At 39.2% G+C, this 23,444-nt stretch overlaps 1 protein-coding gene and 1 long non-coding RNA gene across 3 annotated transcripts; one reads left to right on the top strand and one right to left on the bottom strand.

Moving 5' to 3' along the window:
* Nucleotides 1-303: 303 nt before the first annotated feature.
* KCTD18 (potassium channel tetramerization domain containing 18) lies at nt 304-20,512 on the bottom strand. Of its 2 annotated transcripts, none has more exons than XM_029934129.1 (7): nt 20,421-20,512; nt 17,797-18,032; nt 16,069-16,280; nt 13,799-13,992; nt 12,694-12,788; nt 7,487-7,589; nt 304-2,492 (listed from the first exon to the last, which is right to left on the bottom strand). In XM_029934129.1, exons 2-7 carry the CDS (start codon nt 17,963-17,965, stop codon nt 2,012-2,014), a joined length of 1,254 nt encoding a protein of 417 aa, XP_029789989.1. In that variant the 5' UTR covers nt 17,966-18,032; nt 20,421-20,512; the 3' UTR covers nt 304-2,011. The 2 variants fall into 2 exon arrangements, with proteins under 2 accessions (XP_029789989.1, XP_029789990.1); XM_029934130.1 differs by lacking the exon at nt 20,421-20,512 and adding an exon at nt 20,057-20,410.
* On the top strand, nt 12,300-19,443 carry LOC115287556. Its single transcript, XR_003906533.1, has 4 exons — nt 12,300-12,806; nt 15,271-15,405; nt 16,468-16,555; nt 19,245-19,443. It is a non-coding gene; the product is annotated as an uncharacterized LOC115287556 (long non-coding RNA).
* Nucleotides 20,513-23,444: the final 2,932 nt, after the last annotated feature.

Genomic DNA, 23,444 nt, shown 5'->3' with positions numbered 1-23,444 from the left:
ACCAGTGGGTTATGATGAGTTACTCATTTGTGTCTACAAAATCTGGAGAAATGTGATTTCATGCAAAAGTACCTAATCCCCAGGGAGCCACCCAAACTAATCTTCAAATTACTTGAGAATTCTGAATTTAACTTTGACTTCTGCTATCCATGGTCCATAAGGGACCATTTGTCTCTTTCCACCTAGGCTGCACCATGACCTATTAGCTATTCAAAATTCTCTTCTTGTAAAGACTAGATGTGCTAAATAGACTTCCTTTCAACTGTTAGAGGCAAAGAAAAGCAGGCTATTCACAGAATCATCCATGAGTACAGGCAAACCTCTTTTAATTGCACTTTGCTTTATTGTGCTTCATAGATACTGCCTTTTTTACAGATTGTAGGTTTGTGGCAACCCTATATCAAGCAAGTCTATCGGTACCATTGGTATAAAATATTCTTACATGAATCAGTAATTCAAAATATCGTAGATCAAGCAATACTAGTAATGTCCTAAATGGAAGTTCTCAAAATTCATTATGATACTCAGTTTTCAGAATGCTTAGGGTCTTTATAATAGTATTTTTCAAGGTGACTAAATATTTCTGATATTCTACAGGGAAATGTCATTCATGAACCATCAGTTAAATATTCATTTCTTTTTGTAGCCAGATACAACACTTATTTCAAAAGGCTGCTGGTATTTGGAGAGCTGTTCAAAACTGGTTTGATTATTTCATACATTATCTAGGGAAGAAAGCAATTTTGTAACCAGAAATAGATAACCTACATAAACAAACAAGCTCTTATGCTACCAATGGGCTCTAAGACTTAAAAATAAGTATAGTCACAGAAAATGTTACTTTTTATGGAAAAGTTTTACTTTATTTTGTAAAAAGTAATGTTTTGAGTATATTTACTCTTTCAAAGTAATGCAAATACAATGATAAGCACTGAGTAACAAGTACCCTGCTTTAAGGAATTTATTTTTAATATGCTGAAGGCATACTGCCTACTGAAGGTAGAAATGCGGGATCCAATTATAAAACTTAACATGTAAGAGTAAACACATACAACTGAATGGCTGTGTAAAAAATAGAAGATTAATCAAAATATTGTTTAAAAATATTAAGTTCAAGTTATATGGGAATTTTATGTATAAAAATCATATTATATAGTCAGAATGACTCTTCAGTGGTCATTCCTGAAAAACAAATAGTAACTTTAGTTAAAAGTTAATGTTTAACTTCTCTTTCAAGGTACTTTCAAAACTTCACTTATTCAAATTAAAACATTTTAACAATTCATTCTCAAGACATGTTATATGGTTCTCATTCCAAGACATCTTGTGATGTATAAATAAATCTGCTACAGAAAAGACTAAGAAAAAAAAATCTAGGAAAGAAATAGTTCGAGTCATCAATCTTTAATTCCTCTTTTTTTCCTCCTCATATCTTTTCATGAAGCCTTTTGAGACTGGAAGTAACTTGTGGGAAATTCAAGTTGGTCCACAGTTTCTCTCAAATCTCTCTTGGCTGGGACACAGCACAGGGAAGCACTAACGCCACCTTCTCTAATCCTGTTTCACCACACGGGAATACTAATCCCATTCCTAGCCCTGGGAAGCAAGGAGTAACATTACAAAAGTGCCTAAAGTCTGTAATTATTCAGCAACAAAGTAGACTTCTCTAGTGATGGTTCTGCTGTACTGTTTTACTGTACTGTACTTGTACTGTACTGTTTTGTTGCCTTAATGACAATTAACCATCCAAAACAAAAACAAAACTACCCTAAAATTCAAACTGTCAGTAGACAACCATGTCAAAGTTGGTTGAATGAAAAGTAAAGATAGGCCCAACCACTTACAGTCTCCCTCCTTCATTCCTACTTGACTCACTTCATTTCCTCCCGCAATGATCCTAAAGACCAACGTAAGCTTTCACCCCACTGCCCCAAAAAACATCGCCGCTTATTTGCACCACACGGTCGGGCGCTCGGAGACGTCAGCAGTAGGTCGGGAACTCGCATTTCTGTCAATCAGCCTGGCCCCGCCCGTTTTCAGTCCGCGCTTGCGCGTCACGGACTTCCGGGGGCGGTGCTGGGGATCCAGCGGGCCCCGGTGCTGCCCCGGTAGGCGGGAAAGGGCCGGCAGTGCACAGTGGCGTCCGCTTCAGTTTTATCACTCGGGGCCGCATGGCCTTGTCGGAGAGCAGGACCTTGGCAGGAGGTGGGTACACAGCTCCGTTTTCAGCAGCGCTTCCGGCCCCACGGGAAGCCTGGGGCTGGCCTGGCAGCACGGGGCCCACTGACGACGGGGCCCTTGCCGGCGCACAGCGCTGCGCTGCCTTTCCGCCTGAAGACTGGAGGACGCCGGCCGGAGACACCTGGACTGACGCGGAGTTCTTGACTTTAATTTGGGTGCTGGTGGAAGGGCCCAGAAATCTGACTGGTTTAGGACCAGTCTTACAGTTCACTTCTTCTTCTTCTTCTTCTTCATTGAAAGCTATCAGTCGCCTGTGGATACAGAATCATGTCAGTGTCTGCATTTACAGGTTTGGTAACTCATGAAAACGGCCCCAAAGTTTGTCTTCAGGATGAGCAAAACCATTTTCATAATAAAGAATTTGAGTCAATAGGTTTATAGGGATCAGGTATCTCATCTCTCGTCACCCACCAAGGTCAATAAGTAAATTACCAAGTTTACAAAAGATTGTTTCTACTTGAATATAAACTCTTAAAATCACCATAATGTTTAAAAAAAATAAAATGAAATCACCATGTTAATACCAACGCCAAATTAAAATTTGGAATGTTACATAGGAATTATATAGATATCACTTGGTTCCTAAGAATCTTCAGTGATCCTGATGATAACCAGGATGATCCCAAGTTGGGATCGCCCCCTGCCCCCAACAAGTTTTAAGAGATATAGTGAGGAAGTTTACTATTTTACAAACTCTTTGAGAAATGCTATTGTAGATTTTACTCTCCTCTTGAAACTTTACAATTGATTGTAATAAAGATTCTGAAGTCTAAACTAAAGACACCTGTTTAATTTTGTTGGATCCATATTTCCCAGTATGGCACCCAGTAAAATTAGCATTCTGTGAAATGCATTTTGGGAACTGCTAGAATGGTCAAACCCATGATATAGTTAGATGCTTTTTCAATTTGAGAAGTATTAGACAAACCTCCAAAGATTCCTGAATTGAGTTTGCCATTCATTATAAAAAGTCTAAATGGGAGACAATGTTTTATTTTTTTTTATTAAAAAAACTTATTTAAATAAAAAAAAAACAAAAACCTAGTTTACCTATTTCTACCCCCACCCCCACCCCCCACACACACCCTGACTCTGGCAATCACCAATCAGTTCTCTGTATCTACCAGCTTGAATTTTATTTTGGGGGGGGCTTCATTTATTAGATCACATGGTATTTGTCTTTCTTTGACATTTCACTTAGCATAAAGCCCTCAAGGTCCATCCATGTTGTCACAAACGGCAAGATTTCATGCTTTATAGCTGAATAATACTCCTCTGTATATATATATACTACATCATCTTTATCCATTCATCCATCAGTTGACACTTAGGTTTTTCCATATTGTAAACAGTACTGCAATGAACATGGGAAAAACAGATCTTTTCAAGTTACTCTTTGCATTTTCTTTGGATAAATGCCCACAAGTGAAATTGCTGGATCATATGGTAGTTGTACCTTTAAACTGTTGAAGAACCTCCATACTATTTTCCACAGTAGCTGCACCAGTTTACATTCCCCCCCATAAGTGCCCAAGGGTTCCCTTTTCTCCACATCCTTGCCACCATTTATTATTTCCTGTCTTTTTGATAACAGCCATTCTAACAGGTCTAAGGTGATATCTCATTGTGGGTTTGATTCACATTTCCTTGATGATTATTGCTATTGAGCATCTTTTCATGTACCTGTTGACCATCTGTATGTTTTCTTTGGAATGAAATCTATTCAGATTTTCTTCCCATTTAAAAAATTTACTTATTCTTTTGCTACTGAGTTGTATGAGTTCTTTATATATTTTGGATATTAGTTCCTTATCAGATATATTATTTGTAAATATTTTCTCCCAGTCAGTACATAGTCTTTTGATTTTGGTGGTTTCCTGTGCTGTGCAGAAGTCTTTTAACCTGATGTAGTTCCACTTACTTTTGTCTTTGTTGCTCTTGCTTTTTGTATCAGATTCAAAAAAATCATTGCCAAGACATATGTCAAGGAACTTACTGCCTCTTTTTTAGTCCATTGGAGTTAATTTTTGTGTCTGGCGCAAGATAGGGATCCATGCAAAAGTTTCATTCTTTTGCATGTGGATATCCAGTTTTCCCAACACCAAAAGAGACTGTCCCTTCCCCATTGTATAGTCTTGGCTCCTTTTGTGTACATTAGTTGGCCATATATGTGTGGGTTTATTTCTGGACTTTCTATTCTGTTCCATTGGTCTATATTGGTCTATATAAGACCGTACCATACTGTTTTAATTATTATAATTTTGTAATATACAGTAGTCCCTCCCTTCACCCCCTTATCCTCAGTTTCACTTTCTGCAGCTTAAGTTACCTATTGTCTGGAAATAGATGATCCTTCTTCTGTCTTCAGGCCAATAGTAGCCTAATGCTATGTCTCAATGTCTATATCATTTGCATCACTTCATCTCATCACACAGGCTTTTATCATCTCACATCCTCCCAAGAGGAAGGGTGAGTACAGTACAGTATTTTGAAAGACCACATTCACATACACGTATTATGTATATTGTTATAATTGTTCTATTTTATTTTGTTACTGTTACTACTCTCATACTGTGCCTAACTGATAACCTAAACTTTATCACAGGTATGTATGTGTTGGAAAAAACATAGTACATGTAAAGTTCAGTACTATACACAGTTCCAGACATCCACTGGAGGTCTTGGAATGTTTCCCTGGTGGATACGGGGAGACTATGCTAGTTTGAAATAATGGACCATGAGGTTTCCAGCTTTGTTCTTCTTTTTCAAGATTGCTTTGGCTACTCAGGATCTTTTGTGGTTCCATACAAATTTGAGGAGTGTTTGTTCTATTTCTATAAAAAATGCTATTGGAATTTTGATAGGGATTCCATTGAATCTATAGATTTATTTGGGTAGCATGGACATTTTTACAATATTAATCTTCCAGTCCATGAAGACAAAATATTTTTCCATTTATTTATGTTCTCTCAATTTCTTTCATTAATGTATTTAGTTTTCAATATATAGGTCTTTCATCTCTTTGGTTAAATTATTCCTAGGTATTTTATTCTTATTGCTGCAGTTGTAAGTGGGATTGTTTTCTTAATTTCTCTTTCTCATAGTTCTTCACTAGTGTATAGAATGATTTTTGTATTAATTTTGTATCCTGCAAATTTACTGAATTTATTAGTTTTAGCAGTTTTTTTTAGCCTAGTTTTAAGGTTTTTCTATATATATAATACCATGCTACCTGCAAATATTGACAGTTCTACTTCCTTTTTTTTTAATGTTTATTTATTTTTGAGAAAGAGAGCATGAGCAAGGAAGGGGCAGAGAGAGAAAGGAAGAGAATCCCAAGTAGGCTCCACACAGTCAGCTCAGAACCCACTGTGGGACTCAAGCTCACAAAAGATGAGATCATGACCTGAGCCCAAATCAAGAGTTGGATGCTTAACCAGCCAAGCCACCCAGGCGCTCCTCTACTTCTTCCTTTCTAATTTGGATGCCCTTTATTTCTTGTTCTTGCCTAAGTGCTCTAGCTAGGGCTTCCAATACTGTGTTGAATATAAGTTATGGGAGTGGGCATCCTTGTCTTGTTCCTGACCTTAGAGAGAAAGCTATCACCTTTCCACTGCACAGTATGATGCTAGCTGTGGACTTGTCATGTATGGCCTTTATTATGTTGACATGTAATCCCCTATACCCACCCACTTTGTTGAGAGTGTCTATCATAAATTGTTGAATTTTGTCAAATGATTTTTCTGCATCTGAGATGATCATATGATTTTTGATATATCAAAACTATATGATAGATTTGTTTCTGTTCATGATGGTGATGTAGGAAGATCTTGAATTTACCTCCTCCCACAAATACACTGAGTCTACAGCTACCTATGAAACAGTTTCCTCTTAAAAAAAAAAAAACAAAACCCTAAAGAATAGCTGAGTGACAACAACACATCATTAGTAGAAGGAAAGAAAGATTAGAGCAGGGGGGCACCTGGGTGGCTCAGTCGGTTAAGTGTCTGACTTCAGCTCACGTCATGCTCATGGTTCATGAGTTTGAGCTCCACATCGGGCTCTGTGCTGACAGCTCAGAGTCTGGAGACTGCTTCGGATTCTGTGTCTCCCTCTCTCTCTGCCCCTCCCCCACTCGTGCTCTGTATCCCTCTGTCTCTCAAAAACAAACAAATGTTTAAAAATAGATAAATAAGAGGTTCAAACAGAAGTAAATGAAATAGAGACTATAAAGACAATAGAAAAGATCAACGACACTAAGAGCCACCTTTGCTCTACTGGCATTTATGGCTGGATAAATCTTTGTTGTAGGGGCTGCTCAGTGCGCTCTAGGAAGTTTAGCAGCATCCCTGGCCTCTTCTTACTAGAGGCTAGTGGCATCTCCCACCCCACAGTGTCTCTAAACACTGTCAAGTATCCCTTGTGGGACAAAACTGCCCTCAGTTGAGAACCACTGCTCTGGACGCAAACAGTATTTGCTAACTGTAAGCTCAAAAAGCAAAATAAATGATGATAATAAAATGAGGGCCTTTAAGAAAAAAGATCTGTTTTAACAAGAAATAATTACTAAAAACTGACTAAATAAAATCCTTTGCATTTCTGTGAAAGATCCAAAAGGAAAAAAAAAAGTAATCAGAGATGCCGTAGGGGCACTGAATCAAATTCTACAACAGATGATCAAGAAATCAACATCTGAAAACTACAAATTATTCCCAGATAATGAAAAATAAATAGGATTTTAAATGTATTTAAAGTATAGTCAAAAGCAGAGATGTGGAGTGAATTTGCTAATAATTTCAGAAAATACAAGAAAATACCATTTAATAAAAATGTTATTGGTGGAAATAGGAAGGAGAAAGGAATTCAGAATAAGTCACAGGAAATTTCAAATACTAAGTCTAATAAATAAATTTTTGGGCTATTACTAATAAAGCCTAGGATTCCACTTCTGTAGGGAGAAATACCACAGCATTCTCACTATGTCCACTAGTATTCTTAAAATCACACTTTCCCAAAAAGCACATACTATAACTCAGTTTTAGAGAACTATTTCCAGTTTTTACATAGTTTTGGTAACTTTGAATTTTTCAAGATTTATATTTTGATGGTAAGACAGATTACTCACCTAGGCGACCAGTAAACTTAGTAAGATCAAGAACCATTATTCATTTCCCCAGTAAAGACAGTAAAAATATAGGTCATAGATTAAAAAAAAAAAAACAATATCAACAAGAGTACAGATAACCTCTTTCGAATTGGGGCCATGTGACGGAGGCTTCCAAGTAAAGGCCGCTCTTCCAGAGTCCAACATTCTATCAGCTCATGAGGCACCCGCCAGTAGCTAACACCTGGGAGATCAAAAGGCATAATTAAGAGAGCCACTGTCCACTGCAAAAGGTTCAGCAACACTTTTGTGTAAGACTAGGCAGAAAGGGTTTGAGATTCATGCCTCCCATTTGAAGGAAGCAGGTGTTGCAGGAAGTGTTCCTATGAAGAACCAAGGCGATTGTGGCATAACTCCTCACCCAGCTCTAGGGAATTTCTGGCTACCAGCCCCAGCTCCACCGCTAACCATCAGTAGATCATTATATGGGTTCTGGGCAGAGGAGTGAAAGGCACAGGCTCTGGAGCCAAGATGCCTGGGTCTGAATCCCACTTCTATCACTCACCTAGGAAAAGTTACTTAAGTTTTCTGTGCCTACATTTTCTCATCTTTAAAATGACAACAGCATTTACTTCATAGGCTTGTTGTGATGATTAAATGGGTAAATAAGTGCAAAGTGCTCAGTATAGGGCCTATAACAGACTTAACACTTAACAGATGTTCAGTGCCTTTATTTTATAAATTCTAGTGTTGACAGTAGTGCAAGGATTGGACAGTGTCGAGCCATCCTGGATTGCAGCACTCACCAAATCAGGCAAATTTTGTGAACCACTCTAAATTTTCTGCGACCACTATATGAATATGAACTATCACTACCCTAACGGGGTTGTTAGGCCAAGATTGTGGTCAGACTCATTTTAACTGTTAAATCTGAGAAGTTTCTGAATGAAAGTTTGACATGTATTTTTACGAACCTCAAAAACATTATGCTGAGTGAAAAAGCCAGACACAAATGGTCATATGTTGTATGATTCCAATTACATGAAATATCCAGAACACGCTAATGCATTGAAACAGAAAGCAGACTGCTGGTTGCCAGGGGCTGAGGAGAGAAGGGAATGGGGAGTAACTGCTTAGCAGGTGCTGGGCTTCCTTGGGGGAGGAGATGAAAATGGTTTGGAACTAGCTGGAGATGGTGGTTATACAACATTGTTAATGTAGCAAATGCCACTGAGGTGTATACTTTAATTCTACCTTATGTGAATTTCACCTCAGTTTTTAAAGAGTCATAAAAAATTATACATAGATGCATTTTAAAAAGGCTTAAAAATGTTGAATAAAAATTGGTTGGCCTTTTTTTTAAAGTAACTTTGAAGTCCCAAGAATGGATATGGTGTCCTATGTGTGTGGGGTGTTTTTGTTTTGTTTTTTGTTTTGTTTTGAGAGAAAGAGAATGAGAGCATGAGCAAGGGAGGGGGCAGAGGGAGAGAGAATCTTAAGCAGACTCCATACTCAACACAGAATCTGATGTGGGGCTCGATCCCATGACCCAGAGATCATGACTGAGCCGAAAGCAAGTTGGATGCTCAACTGACTGAGCCACCCAGGCACCCCTGGTGTCTTGTTTTTTAATCATTAAAGGTTTAGTGATAAACATTAACCAACTTAGCAAGCTGGGCATATAAATTACTATATGTAACATATATCCAATACTCAGAGCCTATGGACCTCATTTTAAGACAATTTTCTGGAACTTCTTGATCATGCTCCCAAACATACTGATGCTATAAAAACATTCCCAAATCCCATCCATTAAGGTCTTTTTTTTTTTTCAGTCAGGTTTATTGAGATAAGTTACATAAATTAAAATTTTCCCTTTTAAAGTACTCAGTTCAATGAGTTTTGACAAATGTATACAGTCATAAAATTATAGCTACAACCAACATACAGAACATTTCTATCACCACCAAATTTCCCATGTATCTCTTTGCAATCAATGGCCTCCCCGCCATTCCCCAGTTTTGCCATTTCAAGGGTGTCATATAAATGGAATCATAACTGTATGTACCCTTTTGTGTCTGCCTTCTCTAACATGATCTTTCAAAGATTCATCCATGTTGATGTATGCAATACTGATCATTTCTTTTTATTGCTGTGAAGTATTCCATTATCTAGATACATCACAGTTTCTTTTTAAAATTTTTATTTTCGCTTTCCTATAAAATAATTCACTTTCACTGTATAAAACTTGGATAATATAGAAAAGTATATACTTTAAAAAAATCAAGGTCACTTCTAATCCTAAAACTAGGAATCATGACTCATGACACTTTGATGAATCTGATTCCAGTCTTTTTCTTATTCATATGATATGCACATAACTGAAAATACTATATTTAATTTTGTTTCCTGCTTTTGGTCATTTATTTCATCATGGGCATTCATATATGTAAAAAATTATTCAAGATTATTTTAATAGCTGTTGCTCATTGTATCCCATAGATGTGCCAATATGTATTAACCCTCTATCATAGATATTTATATTGTTTTTATTTTTTTATTATAAATAATGCTTAATTGAACACTCTGTTCATAAACGTTTTCTGCATTTGGTTATACCTAGAAGTAGAATTATCACATCAAAGAATATGAACAGTTCTGATGCTATTGATACATAATGATAAATTATTTCCCAACAAGGTAGAATTTTTACTCCTGCCAAAAATGCATGAGATCTTTACTAATCTGGTATGTAAAAAATAGGTCTCATCTAATACATATTTCTCTGATAAATAATGAGTTTGAACCTCCTGCCACATGCTTATTTCCTTTCCTGAAAATTTTGTGGTCATGAACCGTACACATTTATTTATAATAGGAATTGAGTTGATTTCCTATTCAATTTAAATAAATCCTCTCTATTTCTAGGATATTCTTTGTCCAGTAAATGTTCTATTTTTATCCAAGTTTTTATTAGCCTTTTAATGTTATTTATACTTTTGTGTTTTTTTAAGTTATTATATTAAATATTATATAATCAAATTTATTCATCCTTGTCTTTCTGATTTATTTCCCTATTAAGAAATCAGTTATTTGCTTAACTTTCATTATAGTTTACTATATCTCCATTTTTCATCCATCAATTCACCTGGGATTATTTTGATAAATGATATGAGGTTAAAGTTCTGTTTTCTCCCAAGCATATTTCTCAATTATGCATTAAATCACCTATCTTTCTTCATTAATATTTAATCCTCCTTATCACATAGCATTTTTTCTTATAATTTCATTGGAGTTTACTCCTGATCTTTGCATCTATTCTTATACCAGAAACATATGCTTCCTATTATTACAAATCTATATATAGTATTTTTACTATCACAGTAGTAAAAATAGTACTCCTGTACTATTCTACTTCCCAAAATGTTCTTGGCTATTTCACTGATTTATTCTTTCAAGGAATTTTAGAATCATTTCCTCAAGATTGCCAAAGAGTTCCACTGATGTGTTGGTAGGGATTGTATTAAACGTATAATTTAATCTGAGAAAAACTGATATCTTTGTAATGAATATTATAAAATGTATTTGAATAGATTTCCTATTTGGGAGCATGGTTTGTCTCACCATAATCTTCACGTCTTCTTTTTTTATAGATGAATGGATGAATTGATGAATGGATAAATATATATCAGCAGTTTTCTTCACAAAAGACTTGAGCATTTCTTGATAGGTCATCTTATTAGTTATTTTGTTGTTTATTGCTATTGTAAATAGGATTTCCCCCTCCAATTTATAACTAATCTATCTCTTTACTTATATTGTATCCAGCTAGTTTGGTCTACTAAACTCCTCATCTAAGATACCTTTAGTTGATTGCCTCTGGGTTTTCTAAAAAGACATAATGTCCACAAATAACTGTCTCCTTCCTTCCAGTAATGCTTTCTCTTACTTCTGTTTCCTACCTAATGGCTCTCTATAGGCCTTCCAGAGCTGTGTTAAATACCACGATATTTCATTACCTGCTTATTAGAAAGCTAAAATCAGTCTCACACTCTGTAAGCCAGTGATCCCAGCTCTTCACCTCAGCTCCCTGAGTCAGTGGAGAAAGAAGCCCAGCCAGGGCTCTCCGGAAGCCTTCTGGGCAGTCTGCCAGTGCAGGGGCACAGTAAGAGACACAGAGAAACCAGGGGGTTTGTTCCTCAACTTAAACCTAAGTGTCTCACAAAGTCAATTAAATCTAAGATAAAAAGCTTAAGAATAGCACTTTTTTCTATCTGTCTGAGGGATGTAATCTGGGGGGAAAAAAGAGAAAAACTGAGATGTGCAAAGTTGAGGAAAGAAAGAAGGGTTGGTACTAGCACCCTACCTGAAAAGAAGGTTATGAAGAATTTTTAAAACCCTCCTCTTGTCCTTTTATTCAATCTTTTGTGACTTGCAATGTCTACCTCTACCAGCTTTTAAGACCGTTTGAGGGCCAAGATGTGTCTTATTTATCTGTGTACCCAATTTTAGGACTTCTTACAGTGTTTGCACCCAATAGACACTCAATACATTCTTGTTAATTAAGAAAAAAAAAAAAAACCTGAGGCATAGAACAGTTAACCCTCTGTGATCCTTAAGCAAGTGGCATGGCCTGAACTTAGTTTTCTCATTGATAAAATGGTAAACAACATCCAGAATTGTTTTAAGACTAAGAGTTACTGAATGTAAACTACTTATCACACTGAATATTAAACAGCATTATTATCATCAAATGATATAAGAAGCTTGGTAAAAATGCTCAAATTTCAAAGTGGGCATTTAAAGATTATTAATTCTTTCCTAAGGATTCTTCAGACATCTTCTCTGGCATTACTTTCATTTTCTCTTTTCCTTTTTTTTTTTTTTTTAAGACTTTAAGCAATCTCTACACCCAACATGGGACTCAATCTCACAACCCCAAGATCAAGAGTTGCAAGCTTCACTGACTGAGCCAGCTAAGTGCCCCTCCTTTTTTCTTCTGATTATATATTGTATGCTTAATTTAAGGGTATAGTTCTTAAGGACAATGCTAGGTACATATAGTAGGTGCTAAATAAACTCTTGTTGAACTAAATAAGAATAACTGACATGCTGAAATTATAAACAATTTTTTTAGGTTATTGGATTATAAACTACTAGTAATAGCTAGCAACTCATGGGGTCTAAAGATTTTTAAGTAAATTGCCTCAATCAATGATACTATGAGGTGACAAATATCTTGACCTATACAAAGAAATACTTTTTCAAAAAGAGAAATGCAGCAATTGAACTTACTTTATTATGGAAAAGTATACCTTCTGCCATGAAATAAAAGAATTGTACTATACCTTTTCCTTCCCAGGCATCAAAGGCATCCATCATTTTCTTCAGTTCGGCTACTGAATAATAGCTCCAAATGTACTGAACATTATTTCCCGCCTCTCTAGAAATATTGCAAAAGGTGATGAAAACATACTAAGTATGAATGTGTGTGTGTATGTATATACACACACACACACATATATACAGCTAATGAATGCACTACCAAATACTTGTTAATTAAGAGAAAAAATATATTGGCATTTAATAGTTGTTCTTCTGCGACTCTTAAGGACATATATAGATAATATACTATACTCATATACTAACCTACATTTGATCTATTTTTAATGTGGTAAAGTATTTGTTCATTCCACAATATAGACTGTGCAGACAAATCAACAAATCTTTAAAAATAGGTTTTCTAAAAAATTACCTAACTCCAGGAAAATTTTAAAAGATTCAGCTTTGATTAAAACTTTCATAGCATTGTTCCAGGCATTCATATATCTTATATAAACATCCTGTAAAGAATTCAGAAAATGATGACATATTTAATCACCCAAAACGCAAGTTCATGTGTTCATTAGTCACTAATATGTGACCCAAACCACCTAGAGAATTTAAAAAAAAAACAAACTGTTATGTGAATTGACTGGTGTTAATTTACAGAAAAAAATATTAAGAGAATAACCCTTAAGAATTTTACATTCCAGTCATAGCATTTTAAGGCTGGTAGAGAGCAGGGAAGGCCTTCATTTCTCAGAACAGGACACCAAGGTCACAGGCCAGTCCTGTGCTACTCAGCAGGCCTGCTGACTTCTAGGGAGTGCTTCGACTCCTGGACTTTGGTCTCGGGGAAAACCAGCCAGGCCTGGCCTGTCAGGGGACTCTGAGGCAATGTAGTAGTAGACCACTGTGGGCGTCCTGTAGCTTACATATATGTGACATGGTCTTCATTACAATCTCCTCGAACCAAGCTCGTCTCGACAGCTATGACGGCTCACTCTGTGCATTGCCGGGTGTTGAATCAGATCTTTTCTAGTCAACCACATACATATTCCATTCAGTAACACCTCTTACAAGAGACCAAGACTTTATTCTGTTCCCTTTCATATTTAAATATGGACATACCTTTTAAAAATGCTTTTACTGTGAATTCTTCCTCCCAGCTGCTTATCAATAGCATCTGTTCCATCAGATTTTGTGGAATACACACCAATAATTCTACTCTCACAGCTTGCACCAGATGTGTTAAGATAGTGGAGAACCCAAACTGTTGGCTTATTGCAAACTAAACCATATGAATCACAAAAGTCTGTTAAAGCCTGAAGCAAAAAAAAAATACAAAATTTGAATTTAGTTCTGGAGTAAAGTAAAAATGAATTTGTTCTATTACTTTCATGTAAAGCTGCAATTTCAGTTGGTCATAAGGGAAATAAAAAGATTATAAATTTCAGCCTAGTCTTTATGCCTTGAAAAACCAAACATGCTTTCACTGAATTTGGCCTGGGGGTGGGGTAAATCACAAAAAGCACTACCCAAAAACCCAACACCTTCATCTAGAGAATCCCTTTCCACATGGAAGTTGTATTTTCTTTCCTCCTCCTTTAGCCTCACTACCAACATTACTTTTAATTTTTAAATGTTCATATGACTAAAAGTCAGACATTTTTCTTTTCCTTTTATTTTCCACCCAATTTCCCATTTGACTCAATATTCCTTTCACCGTCTACTGACTAAGCACTGTTGAAGGTCCTATAGATAAAATGATGCGCAAAAGACAGGGTCCCAGCCCTCCTAGAGTTTATAGCTAATGTAAAAAGCAGGCAATTGGGGCACGTGGGTGGCTCAGTTGGTTGGCCTTCCGACTCTTGATTTCGGCTCAGGTCATGACTCACGGTTTGTGAGATCGAGCCCCATGTCAGGCTTTGCACTGGTAGTTCTCTCTCTCCCTCCCTCTCTGCCCCTCCCCAGCGTGTGCTCGCTCTCTGTCTCTCTCTAAAAATAAAGAAACTTCTAAGAAATTTTTAAAAATAAAATAAAAGTCAATAAGCCATCAGCACATAGTATAACTATGACCAGGTGAGCCTAGCAGGTGCTAAGGGACACAGAGCAGGAGCGCTTCACCCACTCAAGTGCCCAAGGGCCTTCCCTGAGAGAAACAGCATTATTCCTGTGAAGGCCCTGAGGACAGGCACTTTTGTCTGTTTTGTGTTGTATCCTAAGTGCCTGGAACAGTGCCTGACACAAAGGAGATGCTTAATGTTTACTGACTCAGTGACTGAAAATAGGACTCTAACATGTCTTATGTTTTCATTTAATATTGCTAACTATGTCATATTTCTTTGTGTTTCACACAGTCCCTAGAGCAGTGCTCTGTATACCAAAAACATTTGAGATAAACAGGTGTTGGCTGACACAGTGAATGTACACATGCTGTGTCTTCTCTGCATACAAATCAAATCAAAAGACTACAGATGAGACTTCAGAAGATGAATGTTAGCCCACTCCAGCTTTCCAGTCAGGATTTGTCAGCCCCATTCTGCAGATGTGATGAACAGCACCCTAGAACTGTTTGAAACTCAATTTCTAAATATCTTCAGTTGCAGAACCCATACAACCATGCAGATTCCTGAAGGTGATCTGGAACCGAATCAACGGTCTCTTCATGTTACTGTCCTAATAACCATACTGACAGCTCACTCTCCTAAAGTGATATCCAAATCAAACCAATTCAGGTCAGTTTTCACTACTATTAATTATCTAGGAAAAAGATTTTTCTTAGATGCCCAAAGATGCTAAGAGCAAATATAATACTTAATAAGACAAAAATATGTAATGAAGCTTTTCAAGTTCTTTCATGTAAAGATCTTCAAAATGTGATTTAAAGGAGAAATATCTTTTTAAAAGATTTACTGATCTCAAAGTGAATTAATCAAACCAATGTTTTAATTTAGTAACAAACTACTACACTCACTAAATCAGGTAGATTTTCTACAATCTTTTATTTATTGTGACTATTCTTTAAAAAGTCATTTCAGTAAACAAAATACCACTATACTCTTACATACTACAATACTGCTCTTTATTCACAACCTAAAGAGAAGAATATTTCTATTAAAAAAGCCATCAAAAGGTATTAAATCTCCAATGAGAAAGAAAAACTCCATAAACCTTTGAATGGCAATGTAGTATTTCCTAGAACATAGAATTTGGGCCTTCAAAAAATTAGTAGTCATTAAGAAATGTGTCTTTAAAAGTTAGAAAAAGCAATTTTTCTCCTGTTTGGTTTTCATGGCAACACAGACTATGCAAAATAACACACACTGCTTTGTGTATATAACGGGTATATATGTATATGTGTATATGTATTTTTTTAAAACTTAAGAAAATGCCAAGACCTTTTTAAGTTCTGTATTTGACCTTAAAGAATATGTCTCCATTTCATTGGCCAAGTGGTCAGACAGGCTGTATGGATACGGGATGCCAAAATAATCAGCCTCTTCCTGCAGAGCAGTGCGGGTTTGCTCATCTGTAGGAATGTGAACTTCTCCATGAAGATAATCCAAGAGGTACTTAAACAGATGTCCATCACGGTCAATAACACAAGCCCCTAGGAAACATCCAGTTCAAACATGATTGCATAGATACATACGACCACAGATAGAGTTTGAACATGTCACAGTAAACTCAGACCTCTACAATTAGAAACATTTCTTTCCCACAAGAAAGTTAATAACTCGTGTTCAAATGGGTTTAGCCAAATTTGGTGATCCTCTGTATTCTCACCTACCATACAGGAAAATATATTCTGAGCTCCTTGGGGGATTTTAGATGCATATACCCACTATGGACTCAAAGGTCATGGAGACCGACTGCTGCTGAAACGTAAGCTTACCCCTAACCTCCCCCTTTCCTGGCCAGAAAAGGTGTATAGAGTTCCTCCCTAGTGAGGACATGCTCATTTATGTCATGTTTGTATGTCAGTCCACTTGTAGTGTCACTGACGTGTAAATCAGGGGTTCCTAGCTGCAGGCACACTGTATGTTTAGACTTAGTAGGTTAGTCCCTTTGTACTGTGAGAACCTAAACTTTAAAAAAGAAATGTTATGCTGGTTCTACTTTATGACAAAAGGCTTTCTTAGACAAGTTAGCAGAATTTTTTAAAAAACACTTCTGTGTGAGACTACTCATTAATTACTTTTCTCCCCTGATTAGCTTAGAAAAGAAGGAATTAGGAGGTGAAACTTGGGGGCAGAGGAAAAACTCAATCTCTGCTTGCCATCTTTTCACCAACAATCTTATTGCCCACACGGGCACCAGCCATTGGTGTTTTCCATTCTTTCAGTTGCCATCCAGCCAGCAAAGCAGTCTCTCAAGACCCAGGGTTACTAACAGCCTCTCATGCTCAAGACCTCAATCCGTCTCTTCTGACACAGAAGCAAGAGTGGGTACTCTGAGCCCCAGAACACCAAAAATGTACAAAAAAGCCTTACTGGCACTGCTGAGGTTTCTTTACAACCGGTAGCAGGTTCAACGAACACCAGAGCAATCCAAGCAAGAAGAGCACAGCCCCAGGTTGCTACCCTTGTGTTTTACAGTGTCTTCTGGAAGACCAATTTTCAGTCTACCTACCACTAGATGACTGCTGTTTATACTGCACTGACATTTTCGCAGGTGTCCACGACAAGGTCACACAGCTAGACTGGGTGGCAAGTTTAACACTAATTCTACACTACAGTGACTGCCCTGTGAACTATGAGGGCAGCTGCTTTCTCCAGAGAATAAAAGTTTTAACTGAAGAACACAGAGAGAAGCCTCAATACCTTTACACATGGAGTTGCATGAATGGAACAACTTTCAAAGTATAATCAGTTCCCATATTTAGGTCATGGTAGACCTTGACACATTGATTTTTTTTCCCAACTTTCAGTGACAGCATCACAGATTCTGGAAACTAGCATTTAACTTCTTCACATATTTAATAAAACTCTATACAGCCCTAATGACCTCAATAATTAGTATACTAGTTTAATACATTCCACTGTAATTAGGAAAACCAAAGGAAATTTAAACTAGACTATTTTAGTGAATATTCATGATCATGCTTACGGACTTTAGTTACTTACCTGATTCATCTTTTTTTAGAGGAAAACGCCCACTGAACATGGATGCCAGCATCGAATCTTTAAAACGGCACAAGGACTCACGTCTGGCTGTGTAAATACAGCCACCAACATTCAGTCGAAGAATATCGACCACCTGTGCTTCTGCCTTGTGACCTTCCATTGTTCCCATCAACACCTGAATTTTTGCTTTGAAGCAGTTTCAGAAACTGCAAAATAATGGTGGTCCTTGTCAACCTCTGTAAAAACAAAGGACAGTCACATTTCCAACAATACACTAAATAGATAAGAAGATACATACATCTTAATATGATTTAAAATTAGCTCCTCAACACTGACAATACTGGACGACTTTATATAATATGAAAGAAGTTTGAGATATGCTGAGAAGCTGGAAAACTTTGGCTCAGAGTATTTTTAAATGATAAACTATTACCAACCAAATCATAGCTGTCGAAATGACTGTTTAAAGAATTAGACAAGGTAATGCATTGTCTGTCACATATAAAGCAAAGGTGAGGTTTGCTTATGTCCTTCAATATTCACATAGCCTTTTAAACTGTAGTAAGTCTGAGGGAGCTATCTAGACTGCAGAGGGGGTCAGCATGTGGCATGGAATTAGGCTACTAGGCTCTACCACTTACTAGGGACCTTGGGCAAACACTTATCTTCCTCTGCCTGTTTCCTCATCTATACAATGGAGCCAGAGATGGTGTCTACCTCAAAGGACTATCAGAGGAGTAACTGATGGGACATATAAAAAGCACATAGAACAGTCTCTGGCTCAGAGTTAAGTACTCAATAAATGGTACCTACGATCTATAATGATATAAATTTTACTATAAGGTATATACTGAGGGATTGGTATTCACTCTGTAAATTTAAGAAAACATAAGAGCAGAAATTATTAACAATGGTAATAGTAGTTCCTAGGTTAGGTAACAAGGAATATATAATTCATCAACTGAGATCAGAATTCTATGTATACCAGTAGCGAGATCGGTCCAAAAGAGCAACAAATAACACCACTAAATCATCTGGCATCTTAATTCCAAAATGGATGAAGCTTCAGGGAAGTTTTAAGGATTAAATTTCTTAATCTATTCTGGAGATGGATGAACCACAGGTGACTGTGGTATTTCTCTGGAACCTAAAACAATACTGTGATGAAAAAGGTACTCCTGATGTAACTGTGCATTTCATTGCAAATGCAACATGGCTGCCAAGAGACCCAACTATATTCATGGCAACTCACTTTTACTGTGCGATCAACTAGGATCCTTTTGTAGATGCTCTAATTTAGCCAGTCTCCAATGAGATGGGGAAAGGAGATCATAGGTGTCTGACAAAAACAGTTATGTGTCAAACGTGGTCAGTAAACAAACTCATGGATCAATAGTCCAGCCTTCAAAAACCACTTATCAATGTGAGTTCTTTTGCTGCCTTCCTAGGAGCAGCCCCACAACGATCCATGTGAGAGAAACACCTCTGAAGCACAGATGGAACCAGTTCATGCTGCCCCAGTTACCAGCTCCCTGGAATCCACCTATTCTTCAAAGCTACAGGCAAATCTCACAAGTTGCATGACCTTCCCTAGCACCTCCCAGTTAGAATCTGTGCACAGTCGACCAAATATACTTTGTAACTCTCTTCGCGCTTTTCTCACCTATTGAATCCCTAGTTTGGGGGGCTATAGTCCTAGGAAGACAAAATCTATCACTCTTAATAACTCCAATTTGCTCAATGCTTACTATGCGACAATTACTGCAGAACACTTAGGAGACACCCAATTCATTCACACAAAAGCTCTATTGGATAGGAATTACTGTCCCTCTTGACAGCTGAGGACATTGGAGAAAGAAATAGTGATGTGAGCAGGGTCCACACTAGGGCTGCCCTGCTGGTAATTGGTGGAGTAAGCCCCAATCCAGGTCAGCAGGACCCGCTCCAAGTTTTCTGCTGCACCCCACACTGTCTACTTCAGCACTGTTTCATCCCTAAGGCAGCTGACGGAGAAATTCACTAAGCATCTGTCCATCTGAAGACTCCAATTGTGGCAACAGGAACACAGCAGCACCCTGAGTGCAAAGATTTAAGACACATCCCCTGTCTCAGTCAGTTTCTCCTAAGGCATAGGACCATTCAACACCATTTCCAGGCCAGTCTATGGCCCAATCCTCAGTGTACCCACTTAGACTCCCTGCTGTGTCGGAAATGCGCTACCCTCTAAGGAAGTGCCCCCAAAGTGCGGTTCGGTGACCACCTGCATCAAAACCATCAGAGGCGCTTGCTGTAAATTCAGATTCCCAGGCCACAACACAGAGTCCGGTTCAGTAAGTCTGCGATGGGGTCGGGCACTTTAATAAGCGCTGCTCAAAGGACTTGCTCTCCTCCCACGACGCGGGACGAAGGGGGTAGGGCTGGGACACCAGAATGCCCTGCCGGTGTCCCCGCGGCCCGGGGTCCCCGAATCGGCCCGAAGCCCGAGGCTGCAGCTCGGGGCGCCCCTGATACCGGCGCGATCGGGCCCTTCCTCGGGGCGCCCCGCCGCCTCCCGGGCCCGTGGCCCACCCGGCGCCCCAGTCCTCTGCACGGGCGGGGCCAGGTTGGCGGCCTCCCCGACTGACCTGCGGCCAGCCCGGCCCTCCGCGCGGCGGCCGGACGCCGCGGGGCCCGACGCGGAAGTGAGGGCCTCTTCGGCTGCTCGGCAACTCTTCGAGCAGCGCGGCCCCAGCGGCGCCCCCTTGCGGCCCGGCCGGGAGACGGCTTCAGCCGAAAAGAGGGAGGCCCCGCCCCCAGTCTGGTCCCGCCCCTCCGGCCGCCTTAGCCTGTGGCCGCGCGGAGCCAGAATGGAATGGTCTTGGTACCTGCAGGGAAAGGCAAGACCTGGAAGAGAGACGCCGGCTGGGCCCCTGAGGAACGTGGTGTCTGTTTGGAGGCTGCTTTTACACATGAAGAAAAGAAACGACACTGAAGTTGCGATTGTTCAGGGTCAGTTTAAGTGGTAAGAGTTAGGAAGAGTTATGTCTTCTCATTCCCAGGTGAGGGCCCTTAGCTCCAAACTGGGCAGCTCAGTGCCAAGATTTAGTAAAATACTGCTTGCACTTGGATAAGTCCATTCGGGTGGTGTTTGTAGTTTACAAAGCTGTTTCACACAGAGCATTCTTGTTTGAGTCTGTGTATTAGCCCATACTTTTATTCCCATAACAGCAAGGAAAACTGAAGCAGGAGCAAACCTTTAGTGAACTCTTCCGTACGCCTGACATTATGCAGAGCCCTTTACTTGACAGTATAATTTTATCTGAACCACAACCTCAAAAGTGTTCTTTCAGATTCCAGAAGCACCCTAACTTGTTGTGCAAAAGACTTTACTAGGTATTTCAAGATGAATAAAACATAGTCCTGTATTCAAGGTACTTTTCCTGAGTCAATAATAATTGGTTCCCAGTTCCTCTGGGTCTTAGAAGGGAATAAGTCAGTAAGAAGTAAGCCCACCTACGCCCTCAGATAATAATAGTCCCTGGAAAGTAGTAAGGTTGATTCATCCTATAAACTGAGCATTAGCCTGGACCACATACTAGGAGTGAAGGACTGAACAAGACAATCAGTGCCCCATGGCACTTACATTCTAGTACAGGGGTCAGAAAATTACTTCTGGGAGCACCTGGCTGGCTCCTTCCTAAAGCATGTGACTCATGATCTCAGGGCTGGGAGTTCCAGACCCATGATAGGGGTGTTTGGGTAGTATTCTGATCTGCCATTGGTGGTGAGCCAATGTTGATGGTGGAGAATGCCCCGGATTTCGGCACCAAATGTAATGTAGCGAACGCGATGCAGAAACCAAGGCCAGATATGGAAGTAAAAAAAAAACCCTTACTGGGAGTGCTCCCCAGGCGAGGTTCACTGGTCCGAACTGAGAGGGCCCAGAGCGCCTGGGAGCGGTGTAGTGCGTTTTTATTACGGTGTTGGCTGCGGCGGGGGGGGGGGGGGGGGGGGGGGGGGGGGGGGGGGGGGGGGGGGGGGGGGGGGGGGGGGGGGGGGGGGGGGGGGGGGGGGGGGGGGGGGGGGGGGGGGGGGGGTATGAAGTATCGATATGTTTATGTAAGGTGATCAGTTGGTAGCGGTTTCTTGTTCCGGGCGTTGCTCAGGGTGGAAAAAAGTTTGATGAATGGTTCCCTTGAAGGTCTCAGGGTGGGGGAGTGTTGAGGTAGTGAGTGGCTTCTTGTTGTCTGGGCGCCTGAAGGTCACACCAGCCTATGCTGCCAAACAAGGGGTAGAGAATACTTAAATAAAGAAAACTTTTTCTGTAAATTAGGCTCTGTGGGCCGTACACAGCTACCAACTTTGCTGTTGGTGTTAAAGCAGTCATAAGATAGTATGTAAATGAGAGTGGCTGTATTCCAAATCTAGTTGTGGACTCGGGAATTTGAATTTCAATAATTTTCATGTATTGTGAAATATTCTTTAAAAAAATGTTTTTCAGGATGCCTGAGTAGCTCAGTCGGTTAAGCATCTGATTCTTGATTTCAGCTCAGGTCATGATCTCACAATTTGTGAGTTAGAGTTATAGCCTCTCGTCAGGCTCTGTGCTGTTGGTGCGGAACCTCTTTGGGATTCTCTTTCTCTCCCTATCTGCCCCTCCTCAGCTCATGTGCTATGCTCCCCCTCCTCCAAAAAAAAAACCTTAAAAACAAACAAAAAAAAAGCTTTCAAACACTTAAATATGTAAAAACCATTCTTAGATCATGGGCCATATGGAAAGAGTTGGCTGTAAATGGGCCATAATTTGCCTACTCCTGTTCATATGGGAGAAATAGACACTAAGCAACATAGTTACAGATAGAGGTAGTTACTTGAGAGTAAATAGGATAATGTTGGGTGGAGATGCTGGCTGGGGTGGAGAAGGCCCTGGATGCTGATGAGGGGACATTTAAGTTGAGTGCTAAGGATGAGAATGAGCCTGCCCTCTGAAGAGATGGGCGAAAAGTAATTTATGAAGAAGGGAGAGCAAGCAGAAAGGCCCCAAGGCAGGAAAGGATTTGACAATTTGTAAGAAGAGAAAGAACACTAGTGTGGCTGGAGCTTAGTGAGCCTGAGGACAAGAAGGAAGGTGATAGGAGATGAAGCTAAAAAGATAGGCAGAAGCCAGCTTTTAAAGTACTTGTGGTGTTGTGGGAGTTTAAATATTACCCTAAGCATAATGGAAAGCCACTGAAAGGTTTAAGGCAGGGAAGTGGCGTGATTGATTTACTATTAAAAAAAAAAAAACCACTCTGGCTACTGAGATAAGAATGGATCGGAGAGGTGTAAGGTGAGAGTAAGCGGCCACTGCAATAACCCAGGGAAAAAATGGCATAGCTTCTACTCAGTGATGAAGGCGATAGTGAAAAGTAGATGGCTGCAAGACATATATTTAGGGAAGAGAAATAATGTAAAATTGCTGACAGTTCAACTAGCATGTGTTAGTTCAGGTTCTTTGAGAAACAGACTGTAAGGTCAGATTAGAAATGCAGACTTATTGGGAAAGACACCTGTGAGGGAGAAACAGGGAGGGCTCTGAAGGGAACTGGGAAAACCTTTAGACTGGATGCTGACTCAACTCTCATGGAAGACGGGGGGAAATGAGTACAAAAAGTTGTAGATATGATGCA

Source organism: Suricata suricatta, chromosome 3 (genome assembly GCF_006229205.1).
Source record: "Suricata suricatta isolate VVHF042 chromosome 3, meerkat_22Aug2017_6uvM2_HiC, whole genome shotgun sequence".
NCBI lineage: Eukaryota > Metazoa > Chordata > Mammalia > Carnivora > Herpestidae > Suricata > Suricata suricatta.
The sequence above is the reverse complement of the archived record's forward strand: the minus strand, read 5'-3'. Positions and strand labels throughout refer to the sequence as shown.

Excerpts from the sequence above, each read along its gene's own strand:
- KCTD18 (XM_029934129.1), bottom strand. The coding sequence starts at position 17,965 with ATGGGAACAATGGAAGGTCACAAGGCAGAAGCACAGGTGGTCGATATT. Across the intron at positions 13,993-16,068 it reads CAAATACAGAACTTAAAAAG|GCTTTAACAGACTTTTGTGA; the intron begins GTCTTGGCATTT and ends TTTTTGCTTCAG. Across the intron at positions 12,789-13,798 it reads AGTAAAAGCATTTTTAAAAG|AGAGGCGGGAAATAATGTTC; the intron begins GTATGTCCATAT and ends CAATATTTCTAG.